Genomic DNA, 19,020 nt, shown 5'->3' with positions numbered 1-19,020 from the left:
GTGGCCTCATAGAATGAGTTTGGGAGTGTTCCTCCCTCTGCTATATTTTGGAAGAGTTTACGAAGGATAGGTGTTAGCTCTTCTCTAAATGTTTGATAGAATTCACCCGTGAAGCCATCTGGTCCTGGGCTTTTGTCTGTTGGAAGATTTTTAATCCCAGTTTCAATTTCTGTGCTGGTGATTGGTCTGTTTATATTTTCTGTTTCTTCCTGGTTCAGTCTCAGAAGGTTGTACTTTTCTAAGAGTTTGTCCATTTCTTCCAGGTTGTCCCATTTTATTGGCATAGAGTTGCTTGTAGTAATCTCTCATGATCCTGTGTATTTTTGCAGTGTCAGTTGTGCCTTTTCCTTTTTCATTTCTAATTCTGTTGATTTGAGTCTTCTCCCTTTTTTTCTTGATGAGTCTGACTAATGGTTTATCAATTTTGTTTATCTTCTCAAAGAACCAGCTTTTACTTTTATTGATCTTTGCTATTGTTTTCTTCATTTCTTTTTCATTTATTTCTGATCTGATCTTTATGATTTCTTTCCTTCTGCTAAGTTTGGGGTTTTTTTGTTCTTCTTTCTCTTAATTGCTTTACGTGTAAGGTTAGGTTATTTATTTGAGATGTTTCTTGAGGTAGGATTGCACTGCTGTAAGCTTCCCTCTTAGAACTGCTTTTGCTGCATCACATAGGTTTTGGGTTGTCGTGTTTTCATTGTCATTTGTTTCTAGGTATTTTTTGATTTCCTCTTTGATTTCTTCAGCGATCTCTTGGTTATTTAGTAGTGTATTGTTTAGCCTCCATGTGTTTGTGTTTTTTACAGTTTTTTCCCTGTAATTGATATCTAGTCTCGTAGCATTGTGCTCGGAAAAGATACTTGATACGATTTCAATTTTCTTAAATTTACCAAGGCTTGACTTGTGACCCAAGGTATGATCTATCCTGTGCATTTATTATTTTTAAGGCATTTGCAAAATTGGCTTGGATTTTAGAATGATCACTGTGTCTGGCAACAGAGAAGAGACTGTGGGGAGGATAGGATGGGAGCACGGAGACCAGTTAGGAGGCTGAGGCTGTTGCAGTCATCCTGGGAAGAGCTCACGACGGCTTGGCCCGATTGAATGGCAGAAGTAGAGATGGAGAAAACTGATTGGGTCTGCATATATTTTGAAGAACCAGCAGGATTAGGTAAGGGAATGTGAGAAAAAGAGAATCGCCAAAGGTTTTGGCCTAAACAACTGAAAGGATGAAGCTGCCATTTACTGGAAGATGAGCAGGTTTGAGGAGGGAAACCAAGAGTTTTCATTTTGTACACATCCCAGTTCTTTTGTGAATTACAGAGCTTGTCTTTAGGATCGTCTTCAGGTAAAAATCCCTTGAACTTGAAGCTTCTTAGTACTTAATAATTAGGTCTACCCCTCTCCAAAGAGCAAAAGAATACTGTATGCACATCCTGAGTTACAGTTCCAGAAACAACAAAGGAAGTGTCATCTTTGGAGGACCAGGGTCATAGAAGAGTTCTCAGGCAGGTTTCCTTCCTTGGACAATAGCTAGTGGCTACAGACCCAGTCTTGCTCTCAAGATTCAGCGTTGGTTTTTGGCATTAGTGATTGATACAGGTTTTCTACCTGTCCTGTTAATGAGCACCAGGAGTCCCTGTCAGAAACTTTGTTTGCACCAAAGGTTATCTCCGTTTTCCTCAGTTGAAGCATTGCCAAGGTATTGCCAGCTCATGGCTTCTTGGTAGGGATCCTTTGCAAGGTGATGCACAGATGCTGGGGAACAGATGATTGTGGGTCTGCAAGTGAGTATCTTTCCTAAAGAATGTTGTTTTTCTTTTTTGTGACTTTTGGCTGAGGAGGTTTATGATTTTCTTTGAGAGACTGAACTCAAAGGATCCACTCAGATCAAATCACAAACTAAGTGCTTTTGCCAGGTTTCATCTTAAAATGGAAACTTTGTTCTTTTCAGGAATCAAAAGGTGTAAAAGAAAGCTTTTCTAAAACCATTAAATATGTTGAGAACTTTCTTGGTTAAACCTTAGTGGAATGGATTTTCTTTAAAGATAATTGACTTCTACTTTTACAGTGTCCCAACAGTGGCAGTGATTAAAATCAGCACACAGGGCTCTGTGTTTGCTGCTGGGTAGCATAAGCCCCAGCAATGTTAATTAAGCAATCACAGTTGAGAGGCAGGCATTTCCTGGGGATCAATAACCATCTAGAAGGAGTTGGTAATATAAGACCCAGACGGTCACTAATCTTTAGGATGTATCTTGTTGCCACTATCATCATTTTTATGAGAAGGGAAGATATGTTGACACAGTTATAAAATTTGTTTAGCAGATGATGAAGTTGCAATTGATACAGCCCGGGTGTTTCCAAAAAACATACATCCTTAGCTCCTAGCAAAGGATCGTGGGTCAGCCATCATTCAACTTACTATTTGGTTTATGGTAGTAATTTGGTCAGTCACCAAAGCCTAACCCTTTGGACCTGGTGCAGCAACTCTGTGGGACTTCCTCTGCTCTCTTTAAGCAAAGAACCAATTCTGCGTGGATGAAATACATATCTTGGCATTTTATATTCATTTGTATGGGCAGTAGTTCTCAATCTGTGGTCTGGGTATGATACTGAGAATCTTTCAGGGGGTCAAAATATAAAATATATTTTTATGTATTTTAAAATATAATATCAATCAACATATAAAATCAAAAATATTTTCATGATAATACCAAAATATTCTTTGCCATTTTCATTCTCATTCTCTCAAAAGTAGGGCAGTGGAGTTTTCCAGGTACTACATGATAAGTGGTGATAGCACTCTGAGGGCTAACTGAATGTGCACTTGTGTGTTCTTGGATTTTAACATTCTTTAATACATGATTTTTGTAACTTCCTGTGATTCTGTTATTTATTTCAAAATAAAAAAGTTTTAAGACTTCTAGTACAATAAATAGCAATAGATACAACTCACATAAGCAAAAGCACTTTGAGGTCATTAGTAATTTTAAGAGTTACTAAGGGGTCCTGACACTGAAAAGATTATGAACTGCTGCTACAGGATATGTAAATAGGATAGAAGTTTTCTTTCCTTTAGGAACTTGAAAGAAATTAACCTTTGTTTTATGTACTCTCCACCTTCCACTTCCTGATGTTCTCCTTACTCTGGAGCAAAGGAAAGTGAGCAGAACTCTTTACCCAACAAATAAGATAGGTATTTGGAATAAGATGTCCAGTTTGTCTCATTTACTTCATCAGTGATAATTTTACCTGTGGTTCGTGTAAAAGAGTTTCTGAAGCCATAAAATTATTATAAACTTATTAAAGATGCAGACTTACACCATGGGGCGAAGGTTCAAGAAAGACTAGGTCTCTAGAGGAGAGCCACCCTCAGGCTGATTTTAAGAAGAAAGTCACAGTTAATCTAGGGATGAAACCTTACATCTTTTGGTGCCTTGAAGTTACGCTGTTAGGCTGCATTCTTATGTAGTATTTTTACACATGTACTAAGTATCTTTTTTTTTTGACTGCCCAGAGGTAACATTGTCTTACTAAAAAAGACAAACATCCATCCACACTTTGATGTAGCTGACAACTTTTTGCAGCCAGTTTTCTAGGCCACCAGATACCCTAGATATGTAGATACTGCCAGATAGTTCCTTTCCTTTCCTTTGGATAGAAATAGTAGGTCTGGGAAGATATGTTCCTTTCAGCAATCATGGTTGAAGGGTTATATCATAGAAAGGAAGAACTGGGCATTGCTTTCTGTATCATTGCTTCTTGTGCAAAATTTCTGTATTAGGCCTTCTGTCAGAATAGCCTAGAATTCTAAAACAACACAGTGGAAGTGAAAAGGCGGGGGTCTACTCCAAGCTGAGGTGCTGCCTTGTTAGTTAACCTCTGGCCTGACCCTTCAGTCTTCCCTTCCCTGGTGTCCTTATCAGCAGCGTTAATCCTGTTTAGAGAACAGGCCAGGGATTGACTTACTGAAAAACACCTCTTTAATACCTCATTTTTTTTTAATGTGTTCTGTCCAAATTTTAAATAGATCTGCTTTTTTCTGATGGTGCCTTTTGTTGAGAGGGCTCCCACAGACTCACCTGAGTACCAGAACCATCACTGATGGAGGCGGGGGAGACTAGCAGAGTGCACTTAGGCTGCTCTTCTTTATCTATCTGGTGAAGCATTTTACAGGGAGGAATAAAGCCTCCCGGAATAGAACGGTCCATTGAACAGCAAATGCCAAATACTGGTTTTAAGAGAACACTGTCAGCTGTTTGGCTTTTTAAATTCTTCATGTTAGAAAACTCATAGGAGTTTACTTTGCTCCTGACTTAATACTTTCCCATTTGAACTTTGACTATAGTTTTTCTCCCAGAGCAAGCAAAGAGTTTAGCGAAACCTCCATTTCTTGTCTGTCTTCTTTCCCAATGATGATGGGAAATGATGATGAATGGATTTCAGTGTCTTTAAACTTTATGATTTGTGAGTTGGACTGTACCAAAACTTAAATGCTGAGTTATCTCCTGTAAAGCTAATTTTGGCCTAGGTGACCCACAGTTACAGTTGCTTGTAAACTCTACTTTAAGGTTAAGAATACTGGTCCCACCTGGGGAACCTCAACTCTATAGAGCAGGCTTGCACCATTGGTAATTCCTGCTTTTCTTGAACACTCTTGCAGTGAGTTGGAGGGGCACAGCTGATTGTCCTAAAACATTTATATGTGTCCAGAATGTGCACGTTAACATTCCAGTTTTACCTTTTTGTCCTTTCTCTTACCTTTCCTCTCAATTTCATAGGGTGATATCCATGAGGATTTTTGCAGTGTTTGCAGAAAAAGTGGCCAGTTGCTGATGTGTGACACATGTTCCCGTGTATATCATCTGGACTGCTTGGACCCTCCTCTGAAAACGATTCCCAAGGGCATGTGGATCTGTCCCAGATGTCAGGACCAGGTACTGTGGGTGGGTCAGAAAGGACGAGGGACGGAGGAGGAGGAGAAGGACCTCCTTTCCCCTCTAAGCTGAGGGAATGGCTGAGTCTCTTTCCTCTCCAGTAGTTCTCCGAGCCACATCTGCCCTGTTCACAGCACAGCACTCACCCCCACAGCATCCCTCCTCTCAGAGGTTCTCTGTTCATGAGGCAGTGACTCATGTACAGGTGGAGGGACCCTAACTGCTTCCCTCTGTTTGAAATGACTTATCTTTTCATTACCTTTACCCTTAAAAGTCCATAAGACTGTCTGCCTCATTCTCTAAAAATGGTCCAAACTCAGCATATGGTTGAAACTCTGGAAATAAAATCCTTAAAGGAAAGTGCCCAATTGATCATTTAATTCAAATAAGAGCAGTTTTACTTTTAACCTGTGTCATCATCAGGATCAGAGAACTAACTATGAAAGTACTGTCTTAATATTTCATGGATTTGAAAGAAGAAAAGAGAAAGCCTCTTCCCTCCTTTTTCTGTTTAGTTTCTGATTTTTTATTTAAACTATCCATGTATCTTTATGTCTTTATGTTTGTTTGTTTGTTTGTTTGTTTTTGCGGTACGTGGGCCTCTCAATGTTGTGGCCTCTCCTGTTGCGGAGCACAGGCTCCGGATGCACAGGCCCAGTGGCCATGGCTCACGGGCCCAGCTGCTCCGCGGCATGTGGGATCTTCCCGGACCGGGGCACGAACCCGTGTCCCCTGCATCGGCAGGCGGACTCTCAACCACTGCGCCACCAGGGAAGCCCTATGTTTTTATTATAAGCTATCTTGAGACCTTTTTGGAAGTAGGCAAAAGTATAAATATTAAGTAAATAAGCCCAGTAGCTCAGCAAGCTTTGGGGTCCTGCTCAGTTCTTTGGAATCCTGATTTGAGGGAATTCTGGTTTTCCCCTTTAAATCTTGGTCCTCATCCTTACTGTCTCCATGATGTAGTAGAGACAGTTCTTTCTGTTCTCTTCCTGATGCTGCTTTGTGACCCTCTGATAATTTTCTACTCGGGGTCTAGATTATACTTCAGTACTTGGAACTGATATTTAATTTCCTTGGTCAGGCTGTCTTTGAGGCACATATAAGCTAAAATTGCGACAGGCAGCCCATGTCAGGTCAAGGACGAAGCTGCCAGTGGCTGCTGCCATTATGCAGACTTGCAGCTTGTGTGCTGATGTTTCTGACCGTTGGGAGTAGTTGTGGGTCGTGTAGCAGGCATGAAAATATGGGAATGCCTAGCCAACTCCCAGCCTCTTTCTAAGCCAGGGCTCAGGTGGCTTGGCTCTTCTTGCCATTGACCCTCATTCTTTCAGGCTGATAACTGGGACTTTGTAGTCCAGAAACTATAGACCAGGGTTTTGCATCACTGCCACCATAAATCCTTCCTGGATTTTGTCTGCCAATAGCTACAGACACTGTTGCTTGTTACTACACAGTGGATGTGTGTTTGCATATCTTTCTCAAGGGTAAAATTCTAAAAATCTTTTCAGATGCTGAAGAAGGAAGAAGCAATTCCATGGCCTGGAACTTTAGCAATTGTTCATTCCTATATTGCCTATAAAGCAGGTAAAGAATTATCCATACTGCCTTTTGTATAAGCCTCCCTTTGTTTAAAAAAAAAAAAAGTACTAGGAGACAGTATTTGTTTTGTTTTCAAAAGGAACTGCAAAGTTAAAAATGAAAAGCTTTTATTGAAATAAGTTTGTTGTAGCACTTTCTTGTGGCGGGGGGGAAGGAGAAGTGATATTTATGTAAAGCCAGGCCCAAGCCACCGACAGTTTTCTTAGCGTCCCTTTACATATAAAAGAGAAAGTCTAAGTGGGCAGGTTCTGTGCACTGGCTGTGGGGCTTGGGGAGCTTTGAGGAAGATATCTTCTTTGGCAAGCCTTCTGAACATAGTGGCCCTTTCAAAGAATTTATTGTCAAAAACAAGTTCCTTTTTCTTTTTTCCCAGCAAAAGAAGAAGAAAAACAGAAATTACTTAAATGGAGTTCAGATTTAAAACAAGAACGAGAACAACTAGAGCAGAAGGTGAAACAGCTCAGCAATTCTATAAGTGTAAGTAAACCTCATGCTTTCGGTGATAGGTACAGAGGTACAGAACTTTCTGTGTACGTAACAGTACGTGTGGCTCTCAAGCGCTGATTCATTCCTTCAGCTTATTAACACTGTTAACTTGGGTGGTTGCAGTTTGCTTCCACTTAGAGTTTGGCCCTTAGGTACAGGTGGCCATTTGGTATATGGTGCCTTAGCCAAGCTCTGGAACATCCTCTTGGCTTTGACCTGAGAGAAGATTTTCAGTCTTCTGGCTGAAGAGATCAAGTAGCAACTACAGCAGCATAGCCAGCACCCCTGTGTGCTCCTGAGTGTGTTTGGGAGGAGTGTGGAGCCGCCTGACACAGACCAGGCCCCCGCGTGTAATTCTTCCCATTCGACCTAGCTAGTGGGTCCATCTGCATGGCTCTTTCCTCCCGCCCCCTCTTCCATGCCTTGCTGATTGCCTCTCCAGGTTTATCTGACCAGCCTGAGGAAGAGTGCTTTCTAGAGACAAGTTCTGGAAGTAAATACTACCCCTGGCTGACCAGGTGGGAAAGAGGTTTGTGTTTGCAGCAGGGATTCAGAGGCTCCTCCCGACAGGAGCAGGCTTTCTTTTCCATTGAGTAGGTCCCCTTCTTGGAGTGAGGTGGGCTCAGCCCTCATGGACGCCAGGTGGTGCCCTGGACTTGGTGGCAGTCACGCTGTCTCTCCTCATCATACTGCCCGTGGCTGGCAGGTTTCACATCGCTTTTCTTGCCTAGAACAGAAGCCAGCAGGTGTGGGAGGCCAAGTACAAAAGGGCAAAAGACTACAAGTCCCTGACCAAGCAGAAGGCCTTCTGTTGGCTGCAGTCTTTGGTTCTCCTAAATATCACTAAATAACCCACCCCAGGCCCTGCCTCTAAAATCTTGCTGACCCAATGATCCTCAGCAGGCCCTCAAACTGAATCCAGATACCACTGGCTTGTGTCTGCCCTGTAAAGCTCAGCCCAGTCCTGAGCCTCTCAGCGCCATTAGCAAGGTAGATGCATACCCAGACCTGCCCAAACCAGCTTCAGCCCAGCTGTGAGAGCTTTTTCTTAATGCCTTTTATTTTGTAGTATTATAGTGGTAGTTCATGTTTGGTTTTAAGTCCTAGTGTCAAGTAGTGGGCTTTTAAACCACTCACTTGCCCTCTCTCTCTTGCCTCTTGGGCCTCCTCCTTCCCTTGGGTAGCAGCAGCCACTCCAGTGTGGAACAGAACGAGGTCTAGGGGCCGCACACTAGTCCACAGGGATTCTTTTATCTGGAGAGGGCTGCCAGGCCTGTCAGAAAAGCCGGAGGCTCAGTGCCACTGCCCTTCTCATTGGCTGCAGAAATGCATGGAAATGAAGAACACCATCCTGGCCCGGCAGAAGGAGATGCACAGCTCCCTGGAGAAGGTAAAACAGCTGATCCGCCTCATCCACGGCATCGACCTCTCCAAACCCGTAGACTCTGAGGCCACTCTGGGGGCCGTCTCCAATGGCCCGGACTGCACTCCCCCTGCCAACGCCAGCACCTCCACGCCGGCGCCCTCCCCGCCCCCCTCCTCCTCCTCCCAGAGCTGCACAGCGAACTGTAACCCGGGGGAAGAGACTAAATAACAGAGCCCTGCTAGGAGAAGCCACGGGATCCCAGTGGCAAGGAGAGCAAAACACTGAAGACTCTAGACAAGCAAAGCCGGATTTCTTCTGGAAAGTACAGAATTCTTTTGGTTCTTTGGTTCCAGAGAGAGAGAAGATGCTTGTGCCGGGTGGCACCAGAGTTTGCCAATTGATCCTTCTTATTCTGTGTGTACATGCAAAGACTGGACCACGCCACATGAAACCGTGCCAGCTGGAGGCTCTGGGCCAGCACCACGCCGAGTGGATAATACACTTGCTCTCCCTGTTACACGCCAGTGTGTGCCTGCGGCAGCCCCTACCACCACCACCGTGGGCTCGCTTTTGTTTTGTTGGGTGGGGAGCGGGGACGGGCCGCGGGGGTGGGGGGAGCAGGTTCCAGACCCTTATTTGCTGAGCTGTTTGTTTAGGTAGAGAAGACAAGTCCAAAGAGTGCGTGGGCTTTCCTGTTTCTAAACTTTCACTACTATAAAACCAAAAAGAGGAAATCGAGATTTAACCAACCCCAGTGCCCAGAGGAAGGGATGGGGAGGGAATGGGAGGGAGCCAGGGTGGGGAAAAGTTTATCAGATAAGCAGTATTTCATATTGTCTGGGGCGGGCACAGTGCACGGAGAGATGGACACCAAGAACAGCCACCGGGGTCTTCTCCGGAGCACTCCGCTCCCCCACCCCTCCCCAAGCTCCTTCCCTGCTTTGGCAAATCGGCACCGTCCCTGTGGATGATCCGGTTACCTTCCCTCTCCAAGAACAAGCAGACCCAGGCCTCAGGTGGCCCTTGCCCGGGGCAGGGAAGAAGGGTGTGTGTGTCGAGGAAGGAAAAAAGGTGGATCAGTGATTTTACTTGAAAACAAGCTCCATCCCTTTTCTATATTTATAAGAAGAGAAGATCCTGAGCGAAGCAGCACGCGACCCAGGTGTGTGTGAATTGAATGGAGACGTTGCTTTTCTCTTTTTTTAAAAATTTTTGTTTCTGTTCTTTCTTCTTTAAAAAGAAGTTTTATTTTGTTGTTTATTTTACTTTTTTGGTAACAAAAACTAAAATAAGGAATAGAGAAGCTGTTTTTCAGGCTGACAGTCCAATTAAGGGTAGTCGAGACCTTGCATGGTAGAATAGGAATCATAGTGTCAGTGAGGTCCAGTGAGTCTGTGTGAGTCCTTGTGTCATCGTTCGGGGCACTGTTTTTTTATGCAAGGGCAAAAATCTTTGTATCTGGGGGAAAACAACAACAACAACTTTTTTTTTAATTAAAAAGGAAAATAAAAGAGATTGAGGTCTTCCTAGTGTTACTTAAATTAAGATCAAGGTAAGAAACATTGTAAAAAAAAAAATTACAAAAGTGCTATTTGTTTCCTAAAAACAGTGATTTCTATTAAAAAGGTGTCAGAACTGGAGAAAATGCTGTGTAGTTATAATTTTTTAGCACAGAACCTGCTGAACATGATGACATTTTGCTGTGTTTGTGTCTCAAGACTGGTGGGCTAGTCTCCATGATTGCTGTCCTCCGGACGGCTGCAGCCCTGACGAGTAGGGGCAGAGCTCTCCCACCATTCTCCCCTGCTCAGAAAAGACTGTCCTCTCTTCTTGGTGCAGGGATCTGGGCTCCTGTTTCAGAAGCCCACATGGAGTGTGGATGGTGTCAGGGCCCTCCCTGTTGTCTCCTCGGGTTTTGCTAGAGCAGAAGGCTGGTGCCTAAATAAGATCCCTTCCTTTGGTGCTGCTCTTGGTCTTTCAGCCACCAGCATTTTGAGTGCCTGGGGGACAGCTTTGAAGGAAATGGCCACTGAAGCTCATTGGTGCCTACGCACCCCGGCTTTGGTGGAAGGGTGCAGGGGGCAGGCTGCATCAGCCCTTGGTGCTTAGAAAGAACAAGGGAGTGAGATGTCTTGAGGGGACATGGTGTCTCTGAGACAGAGAGCCCAGGGTGGCCTTTGTGTCTTCATGTCTTGGAAGAGAGGTCTGAATCTCCAGCTGCTTTCTCTGCCTGCTGGCTCCAGTCACCTTTGCCCACCCACAAGCTTCCTGGGTGACCTTTGGCTAGAATGCGGTGCTTGCCTTGGCTTGGCCTGTCTTCTTTTTGAGAAAAGCGGGGTTCTGAAAGGCTCAGACCATTTCTATCATCTTGCCTTGTGGGAAATAAATTTTGTCAAGTGTGCGCTCCGGCTGGAGACCTTTTGCCCATTGCGTGCATTTGGCCACAGGAGGGAGGCGGGGGCTCTGCACCCCCCGGCACTCCCAGAGCATCTCTCCCAAGCCCGCCCCCTAAGGGCCAGAGTCTAGGAGGGGCGGAAAAGGGCCCAGTAGTTTCTCCCTCACCTAGTTAGGCCCAGAGAGACAGAGATGGATCCTGAAAGCAATTGCAACAGAGAAATACTCCTTAGGTAAAACGTGTCTCATCTCTACCAACCGTTTCCGTTCATCTTCCTGGGATGTTAGAAGAGGGGATTAAGAGGGGCTGCACAGGCCTCAGAGTCAGGACCTGGCTGCAAGGTTGCCTGAGGGGGAAAGAAAGGAGCTCCCTTTCCTCATGCAAAAACCCAGGTGCTATGTCTAGTCAGGGAGCTTTGAGAGATGCCTGGACTAGTTGGAGGAATAGTTGGCAGAGGTTCAGAGCCCAGAGGCGGGCTATACTGTCTTGGAGCCCTCCCATTTGACTTGTCTGGGCCCAGAGGCTGGAGGTTGCCACATAATACCTATCCTCTTGAAAGCAGTGGGAATTGATCAGGGTTTTGCCAGCTGCTGTGAGCAGGCACACTCTGACCTTGCCTAGGGTTGGGGTATGGATTCTTCCTCAAGTTCAGACATAAGCTGTTGTGCAAGTCAGCTAGTGTGGCGTAAACAATGCAACCCTGCCCCCGAACCTGCATTCTGGACTCAAAATTCCCAAGCACCCCTTACTGCAAAGAAAGGGCCCTAGTCACCCAGTCTCCTCCTTCACTGTCCTGCCAAGAGAAGACCCTCTCCGTTCCTCCAGACCTGTGGGGTCCCTGTGACCGCCTGAGACACAAGTTCATGACTGCCCCACCGGAGCTGCCTCTCCCTCCCTCCCCCTCTCCCTTCTGCTGCTTTTCCCCGTGCCCCAGTGTAGCTGCTGACAGACACACCTGAGAGCAGCTGGCCTGCAGTCACTTCAGAGGCCAGGGAGCGGCTGGTCTGGCTCTAGGAAGGAGCTGCCCCCCAGGTCCTGGATCAGGACGCCCCTTGTCAGTCCCATGGCTCAGGTGACGCGCCCTGGAAACAGTGAGGTCATGTTGCTGTCATCATCCCTGCTCACATTCTTGCCAGTGTGGCCTGCAGGTCCTTTTTCTTTCACGGAGCCTGCTGGATCTTGTCTCACCGCTCCCGAGCTCATCCAGAGTTCTGCTTTCTTCCTTCCTTATCAGGCCCTTTTGGCACAAGCCTGCTGGTCGTGCCTGGCAGGGAGACCAAGCTCGGGGCAGCCCCTCGTGGGCCTTACCTGTGTGGGGCCTGTAACATGGCCGTGGCAGCCTCCAGCTGGCGCCATGTGAGTGCCCGGTTTCCCGACAGGCCCGCCTCTGTCCCCGCCGCTGCTTGGCTCAGGCTCGACAGGTGGTGTGAATGGGTGCAGTTGCTCGCCCCACACCTCTCCTGTGAGGGTGATCGCGTATCCTGCTCACCTCACTCTCCGCGGGTGCAGCTGCCTCTCCAGCCATCTCTGACACTCTCTTGGGGCCAGCGGAGCCTCCTCGCGCTCTCATGCCAACCCACGACTCACACAGCACACTCAAAAGTGGCTTCCTCCCTTCCCTCCCTTTTAGGGTTTGGTCTTTCTTATTTATCCAAAGGGCTTAATTTAGGAGACTTTTACCCCAAGGGGCAAAAGGCTCTTTGGTAGCAGGATGGATGGTGGCCCAGGTACATTTTCCAGGCCCTGGGTTCTCCAGATTCCATGGCTTCTGTTGGATGGAGGCAACCTTGCTCTGTCTAAAAGACTGGGGACCTCACCCCCACCCCTCAGCTGGGCACCCTTGGCAGGAAACAGGAGACCCGTTCTCACCCTGACTTCAAGCCGTCTTCAGTATCAGCTCCTTTCCAGGAAGTGAGGGGGTGGCCTCTGAGAAGATTCCTCTTGGCCTTCCCACCAGAGTAAAGGGGAAGGAAGCTGACCCCGGTGGAGCTCTTGAAAAATAGCCCTTGTAAAGGAAGAGCAGGGCTCACAAATTCCCTTCACTCCCCACTCCCAAAGGCTCTTCCTCCCTGAGGACTCCACTGTCCCCTCAGCAGTCTCTGGCCCCTGCTCCTCTCTCCGGTGTCATTGGGTCCTCAGCCCAGGGTAAGCTGCAGTCAGGCAGGACAGGACGGGCAGCCGGAGGTCAGCAAGCTCTGAGCAGAAAAGAGCCAGCCAGCTCCCACCCTGTCTCTTGTCCATGCCCTTTGTGATTTCAGTCTTGGTAGAACTTGTATTTGGAGTTTTGTGCTTCAAAGTTTTTGTTTTTGTTTGTTTGATTTTTGTTTTGAGGGGGTGGGGGGGATACAGAGCAGCTGATCAATTTGTATTTATTTATTTTAACATTTTACTAAATAAAGCCAAATAAAGTCTCTCAGACTCATGGTGTTGGGTTTGGGGCAGGGGAGGGTGAACAGGACACACTCCAGTCCCGGCAGCCTCCATGCCAGATTCAGCACCTCCCCAGGCTCACTTCCTCATGCCCCAAACCAAGAGGAACATGAAAAGGAACTGTTAAAACTTTACTTGTGAAAAAGGGATGTCACAGGTGAGGGTGCAGGAACCAGCCCCAAACCAGCTGGGGCAGAGGAGCACTGGACCCCAGCCATAGGAGAGCAGCGAAGGGAGGCACCGTCCCAGCCCTTCCCACAGAGACCATAAATAATTTAAATAGCAGGGAGGGTGGGGCGGCAGCAAGTAGCTGCTCCGGTGTCTGCAGGGAGTGCGCGGGGCAGGTGTGAGGTCAGGTGGGGCCTCGGGGCTGCTGCAGGGCGGTGAGGTATTTGAGGGCAGCAGCCCCGTAGCGGCGGGACAGATCCTGGTGGAACTCGTCCTTGAGGGCCTGGAGGCAGTCACGATAGGTGGGGCTGGAGCGGAAGCTGGAGATGTCCAGGCTTGGGGCGTGCGGCAGGTGGATGACGAAGGCCTCGGGCAGCACCAGCAGCTCGTATTCCTGGGGGGTGGGGCAGGCGGACAGTTGCTGCCTGGGCTGGCGGGGAGATGGCAGCTCGGGGGAATGCGGAGCAGATTTACTCGATAGCCGCTAAGAGCCATGGTCAGGGCCAAAGGCAGCCGGCTTTAGTTCTGCAGAGGGGTGGAACGCCTAAGAGTGTTGCCTAACGGTGCGGGTGCAGTGTGCCCCACTGCGGTATAGTGAGCTCCCTAAGCCTGGAGGTATTCAGATCAAGGCTGGAGACAATGAGGTGACCCTTACCTGTGCATCCAGCTCCACGACGTGGGCCACCTTGTTCCAGCCGAAGCCCACAAAGCGGGGGTCGTAGCGGGGGCAGTCACGTGGCACCACCACATAGGGCTCGTAGTCGGCTGCCCACTGCACGTGGTATGGGGCCTGAGCCTCTCGCCAGCGCGCATAGTCTGTGGGCGCGTGACCCCGGGGCCACTCATGGTACCTGTGGGGCAGGATAGGGCGGGGAGCCAGGCCGAGGCTAGGAGCTAGTGGCTGGAGGAGGTCAGTGTGGGGAACCCCGGGGCAGGGCAGTGACCTCTCCTACCTGAAGGTGTGGAGAGACCCAGCGTCCAGCAAGGCCAGCAGCTCGGCCTTGGAACGGGGGAAGCTGAAGCGGTAGTGCAGGGTCTCAAATGCGGGCACCACCAGAGCTGCCTTCCGCCCGCTGCCCAGCTCCAGCTGCTTGATGGAGGCCCTGAGGATGGAGCACCCATGAACAGGAGAGAACTAGGAAGGCTCTGCCTCCAGCGCTGGGCCCAGTGGTTCTCTAACTTTTATTAGAGGTAGGACCCGACTTCAGGGGCCAGCTCACCCTGGAGCCCACTAGGCCACGGGGAGCTGCTGTGGGAGCAGGTCCCAGCCAGTCACTCTCCTAGGCAGCCTGGAGAAACGACATGGCCCCCACCCAAATGCAGCCCCCATTTTACAGAGGACACTGCAGCCCAGAAGGGAGCAGGCACACACTCGCCAAGGTCCTGCGGGTGCTGCCCCACCCCGTCCACATCCACTCACGTGCCATTCCTCTCCCTCCTCCGGCCCACCTGAGGTAGTCGTAGAGGGAGTAGGCAGGCAGGAAGTCAATGTCACTGAGGAAGACGTAAGGCGTGAGGGCCTGGGCCAAGGCCACGTTGCGAAGCTGGTTGATGGGGTAGAGGGGACCTTCACGGTACACCACGTGGTAGGCCACATCCTGCCGGGCGGAGAGCACCACCGAGGTCTCCACGAAACGCAGAAACTGCTGGGCCTCTGCGTCTGTCAGGTACAAGGCCAGGCTCATGGGGCCCGGCCAGTGCCTGCACAGGGCTTCCAGCATCTGCAGCCTGGGGTGAGGGGAGTGGTCAGCCCAGGGAGGGCTGGGATACCTCCCGCGTTAGCTGCCACAGACACCCCCTCAAGTGACTTGCTGAGCACCTTCCAGGCGCTTTTTGACATGCTCTTATTTAATCTTCACAACTACCCCACAAGGTGGGTACTTTCTCATTTGACAGATGAGAAAACTGAGGGCCAGAGATATTAAGCCTTGCCCATGGTCCCACAGCTACGGAGGGGCAGTTCCAGACATCTGAATGATTCCCAAAGCCCAAGCTCCTTCCACCATCTCCGGTGTCTCCAACTCCTGGAACTCCTCAAGCATCAGGCAGTAAGAGCTCTTCCTTCCACCAAGTGGAACCCTCCTCTCGAAACCCCCAGTCCCAGACCACACCGTGCTCCCTGGGGCTGCCCTCGGCACCCTCACCGGTCCATGGAGAGCTGGGCCACCAGGGTGACATCGTGGGGCTGGGGGGGCGGTGGCTTGTGGGGCAGGAAGGTGATGTGCACACGGTGCACAGTGAGCTGCTGCCGCCGGAACTCAAAGCATGCGTCCTCCTCGTCCAGTTGCGCCAGGGCCCGCTGCAACTGAGGGGATGGGGGAGAGGAGGACGGGCTGGGTGGGGCAGGCGGACAAGCCCCAGACAAGGCCGGGTCCCACCAGAGCAGAGGGGTAGAGCCTCCCCGAGGGAAGGGAAGGCGGCTCCCTCTCACCTGCTCGGCCCCAGGAGGGGGCGGGCGGGGGCACCCAAAGAGCTCTCTCCGCAGCAGGTTCCCATCGTACTCCAGGAAGGTCAGGTAGAGGTTGCGGAAGGATTCCACATGCTTGTTCTTCACGCGAAGCTTCTTTGGTGAGTTCCAGTGGATCACCTGGGACCAGGGAGGGCATCGGTGGGGGGATGGGAGCAGGGAGCAGGAGTCCCCATCCTGGGCCCGTCACCACCACTCGGTCCTCCTACCCCGTTCACCTTGAGGTCAGACGCCTCTGAGTAGCAGCGCTCAGCCAGTGTGTGGTCTGACAGTTGCACGTTCCAGACGCAGGGCAGGGGCTGCACCAGCCACGGGTGCTCCTTGATTATGGCATTGAAGATGTCCTGGGCAGAGACAGCCATCACATCTTGGCCCAGAGCCTGCCCCACCCCCAGAAAAAGCTCCCCCAGACCTGGTCAGCCAGTGAGGTGGCAGGCAGGGTGAGAAGCTCCCGCGTGGCTGTCAGCTTCCACATTTGCTCCCAGCGAGCCTGCCGGAGCCGGTCCAGCCGCAGGAGGATCACGCCTGCTCATGGGGAGAGGTTGTCATGCCCACCTGGGATGACCAGCTTCGGGGCCAGGGCTCAAGAAAGTGTCTTTTGAATGCTTATTTTGTGACGTGTTGGTATTTTCTCACTGTTCAGACGTGAGCATGTACTAGCTCTATCAAAAACTAATCCTCCTGGGGGTGAAGGGGAGGCAAAGCACAGCTTACAGAGCATCTCCACAACCATCTTCTCAAATTTGGTGATCCTAGGGCTGGTAAAGTCACCCCCATTTAGTGGATGAGAAAACTGAGGCTCAGAGGAACCAAATGATTTGGCCATAGTCATTCAGCATGTACAGACAAGGTTGGAACTGTGATTTCTGGCTCTTCTCCCAGTGTTCTTTCTACAGAACCGTTCTTCCTGGGGGGTCTTCCAAGCATTCTGTGCCCTAGCCAGCCCCTGGGGCCCAAGGACCAGTGGCTGCCCCTCCTGCCTCCCCTGCCCCCCCCCCCGACTGTCCCCACCTGTGTTAAATCCCCGGCCCAAGGCAGGCCAGGGCCTGTGGTTCCTCCAGAGGTTGCCGAGGTACCAGTCGCTCTGGTTCTCCACGAGACCAATCACTTGTTTGTCTGGGAGGGGAGGGCACGAGGGAGCTGCCTGAGGCTGCCACTGGACCTCGGCTCAGGGCTAGGCCACAGGGAGGCCTGCATGGGCCAGGGAAAGGGGCTGACTGGGGTGGGGTCCCAGGCCTCTCACCAGAAAAGTGAGCAAAGAGTGCCCAGAGCTCTGCAATGTTGGAGGCAAAGGTGACATCTGTGTCCAGGACAATGACACGGGCCAGGTCAGGGGGCAGGGCGCTGGGCAGCACTAGCTTCATTAGCCCATAGAGGCCAGAGTAGTGCTTGTTGGGTATCCAGGAGACCTGGGGCTGTGGGTGGAAGGACAGGGCATGAGCCTGCAAGCGAAGGGCCTACGAGTGCCAAAACATACTCAGGTAACACAGGAGGAAGAAGGGGTGGGCCCCAGGAGGGTGAGGGATTTGAGCTTCAGTAGATGTGATGGGACTGGAGGTCCCAGGCAGCTCTAACCTGTTCTCCCCGTGGTCCCCACAACCCTGGGAGGAAGGAGGGGGCTGGGTCTGGCTGGGGAGGGGTGCAGAAGGGCCAGGGCTCCTGCCTTGAGCTCATCAGCGTTGTAGAAGCTGATCCGGACAGCAGGCACCATCCATGTGTGAAAGAGCGTCTCCAGGATGTTCCTGGCCACGGCGTCAGTCACCAAGTGAAGGTGCAGTGGATTCTTCCTTCAGGAAGGACAAGGGAGGAAAGCTGAAGGCCCCAGAAGGAACTACACGGGAGAAGCCCTACCCTTCGAGGGGCTCAGAAGTGGCAGCGCCAACTTCTGCCGAGAGCTTTTCTGTACCCGGCTCTGGATATTCTTACAACCACCTTCGAGGGAGGAGAGGGACACTCCTGGCTGTACCTGTAGAAGAGCATGGACTTCACCAGGGTGATGACGTCTCTGCTGGAGTTATGGCCCGCACACACGATAGCCACCTGCAAGAGCTAGGGAGGGGGACACCAGGTCGGCAGCAGCCTCCTCCTCCCCTCGACGGTAAGGACCCATGGTTGGGCTCACCTGGCCCAGGACAGTGTAGCCCCACCCGGCATCAGAGCTAGGCAGGAGTGTCGAGGGGGACTCCGCAGAGTGGGAGTACACCCCCTCCTTTCACAAACGGGGAAGCCGGGCCAGGAGAAGGGGAGGTGCGAACTCCAGGCGCCCCCAGCTGGCCGGTCAGTGCCAGAGCCCACACCAGGTGTTGGGATTCCCACAGGTGTCCAGGTCCCTGGGCCGGGGGCGCGGCGCCCCTGAGATTCCCGCCGCCAGGGGCCGTGCGCACCTACCTACCTCGCACTTGGGCGGCCGCGGCGGGATGCAATCCGAGCCGTTGTGGCCCCCGGGGTCTGCCGGCCGGTCTCCGTCGAAGGCAGCAGTCCCCCGCGGCCGTGGCCGCTCGTCTGGAGGTACACGTGGCGTTAGCGACCTGGGTAAGGATCCCGGGTCCCCCCCGCCCCCACTCGCCTCCCGCTTGCTGCGCTCACAGTCCAGGTCCCCACGGAACAGGAAGAAACCGATCAGAAGCAGCAGCAACAGCAGTGCTGCGGCCCCCAGCGCCCGGGGGCGCCCTCGGGGCAGCATGGCTGTTGGCTGGGGGTGCTCACGGCGGGGCGCGACCCCGGGCTGTGGGCTCCATCGCGGGCCCTGTGGACCAGGGAGGGAGAGAGGAGAGTCAGCCTTGGGCGGTGGGGCCCGACGGCCACCCGATCTTCTCTCCCGCGCCAAGTCGCCACCTCACCTGCTCCAGCGGCTTGGGGATCCCGACCTTACTCTCTCAGAAGACGGCTGGGGTGCAGGCAAAGGGGAGATGAAGGAGCAGGCCTGCCCGGTCGGAGCGGGAGCCAGCCCCGCCCCCAACCTGGGTTCAGGTTTCATCTCCGCTTGGCTGAATCCGAAGGGGCGGGGAGACCCCTCCCCGGGGTGGGGGGGGGGAGAGGGGGAGAGGGAGGCCCCGCCCCGCCCCTGCCCGGGCTTACGAGGACCCCTACAGCGGGGGACGAAACCCGGGAACCCTCAGAATGGCTGGAGGGCTTGGGGGCAGCCACCCAGGAAGGACCGGTCCCA

At 51.2% G+C, this 19,020-nt stretch overlaps 2 protein-coding genes across 3 annotated transcripts in view; one reads left to right on the top strand and one right to left on the bottom strand.

Moving 5' to 3' along the window:
* The window catches only part of PHF21A (PHD finger protein 21A), a 208,541-nt gene extending 195,369 nt beyond the window's left edge, over nt 1–13,172 (top strand). The window contains exons 15-18 of the mRNA XM_055091391.1: nt 4,785–4,940; nt 6,452–6,527; nt 6,916–7,019; nt 8,353–13,172. Coding sequence (XP_054947366.1) covers nt 4,785–4,940; nt 6,452–6,527; nt 6,916–7,019; nt 8,353–8,622 — 606 coding nt within the window. The 3' untranslated portion in view covers nt 8,623–13,172. The remainder of the gene's footprint in view (nt 1–4,784; nt 4,941–6,451; nt 6,528–6,915; nt 7,020–8,352) is intronic.
* A 284-nt stretch (nt 13,173–13,456) lies between these two features.
* LARGE2 (LARGE xylosyl- and glucuronyltransferase 2) lies at nt 13,457–18,537 on the bottom strand. Of its 2 annotated transcripts, XM_007124988.3 has the most exons (14): nt 18,441–18,537; nt 18,247–18,356; nt 17,821–17,903; nt 17,518–17,641; nt 17,098–17,269; nt 16,866–16,970; nt 16,267–16,379; nt 16,073–16,198; nt 15,819–15,974; nt 15,532–15,692; nt 14,837–15,115; nt 14,341–14,490; nt 14,043–14,238; nt 13,457–13,781 (listed from the first exon to the last, which is right to left on the bottom strand). In XM_007124988.3, exons 1-14 carry the CDS (start codon nt 18,535–18,537, stop codon nt 13,572–13,574), a joined length of 2,082 nt encoding a protein of 693 aa, XP_007125050.1. In that variant the 3' UTR covers nt 13,457–13,571. The 2 variants fall into 2 exon arrangements, with proteins under 2 accessions (XP_007125050.1, XP_007125049.1); XM_007124987.3 differs by having other exon boundaries at nt 18,247–18,537.
* Nucleotides 18,538–19,020: the final 483 nt, after the last annotated feature.

The sequence above is a fragment of the Physeter macrocephalus genome, chromosome 16 (assembly GCF_002837175.3).
Source record: "Physeter macrocephalus isolate SW-GA chromosome 16, ASM283717v5, whole genome shotgun sequence".
Taxonomy (NCBI): domain Eukaryota; kingdom Metazoa; phylum Chordata; class Mammalia; order Artiodactyla; family Physeteridae; genus Physeter; species Physeter macrocephalus.
Note: the sequence above shows the minus strand (reverse complement) of the source record. Positions and strands in the feature narration are given on the sequence as shown.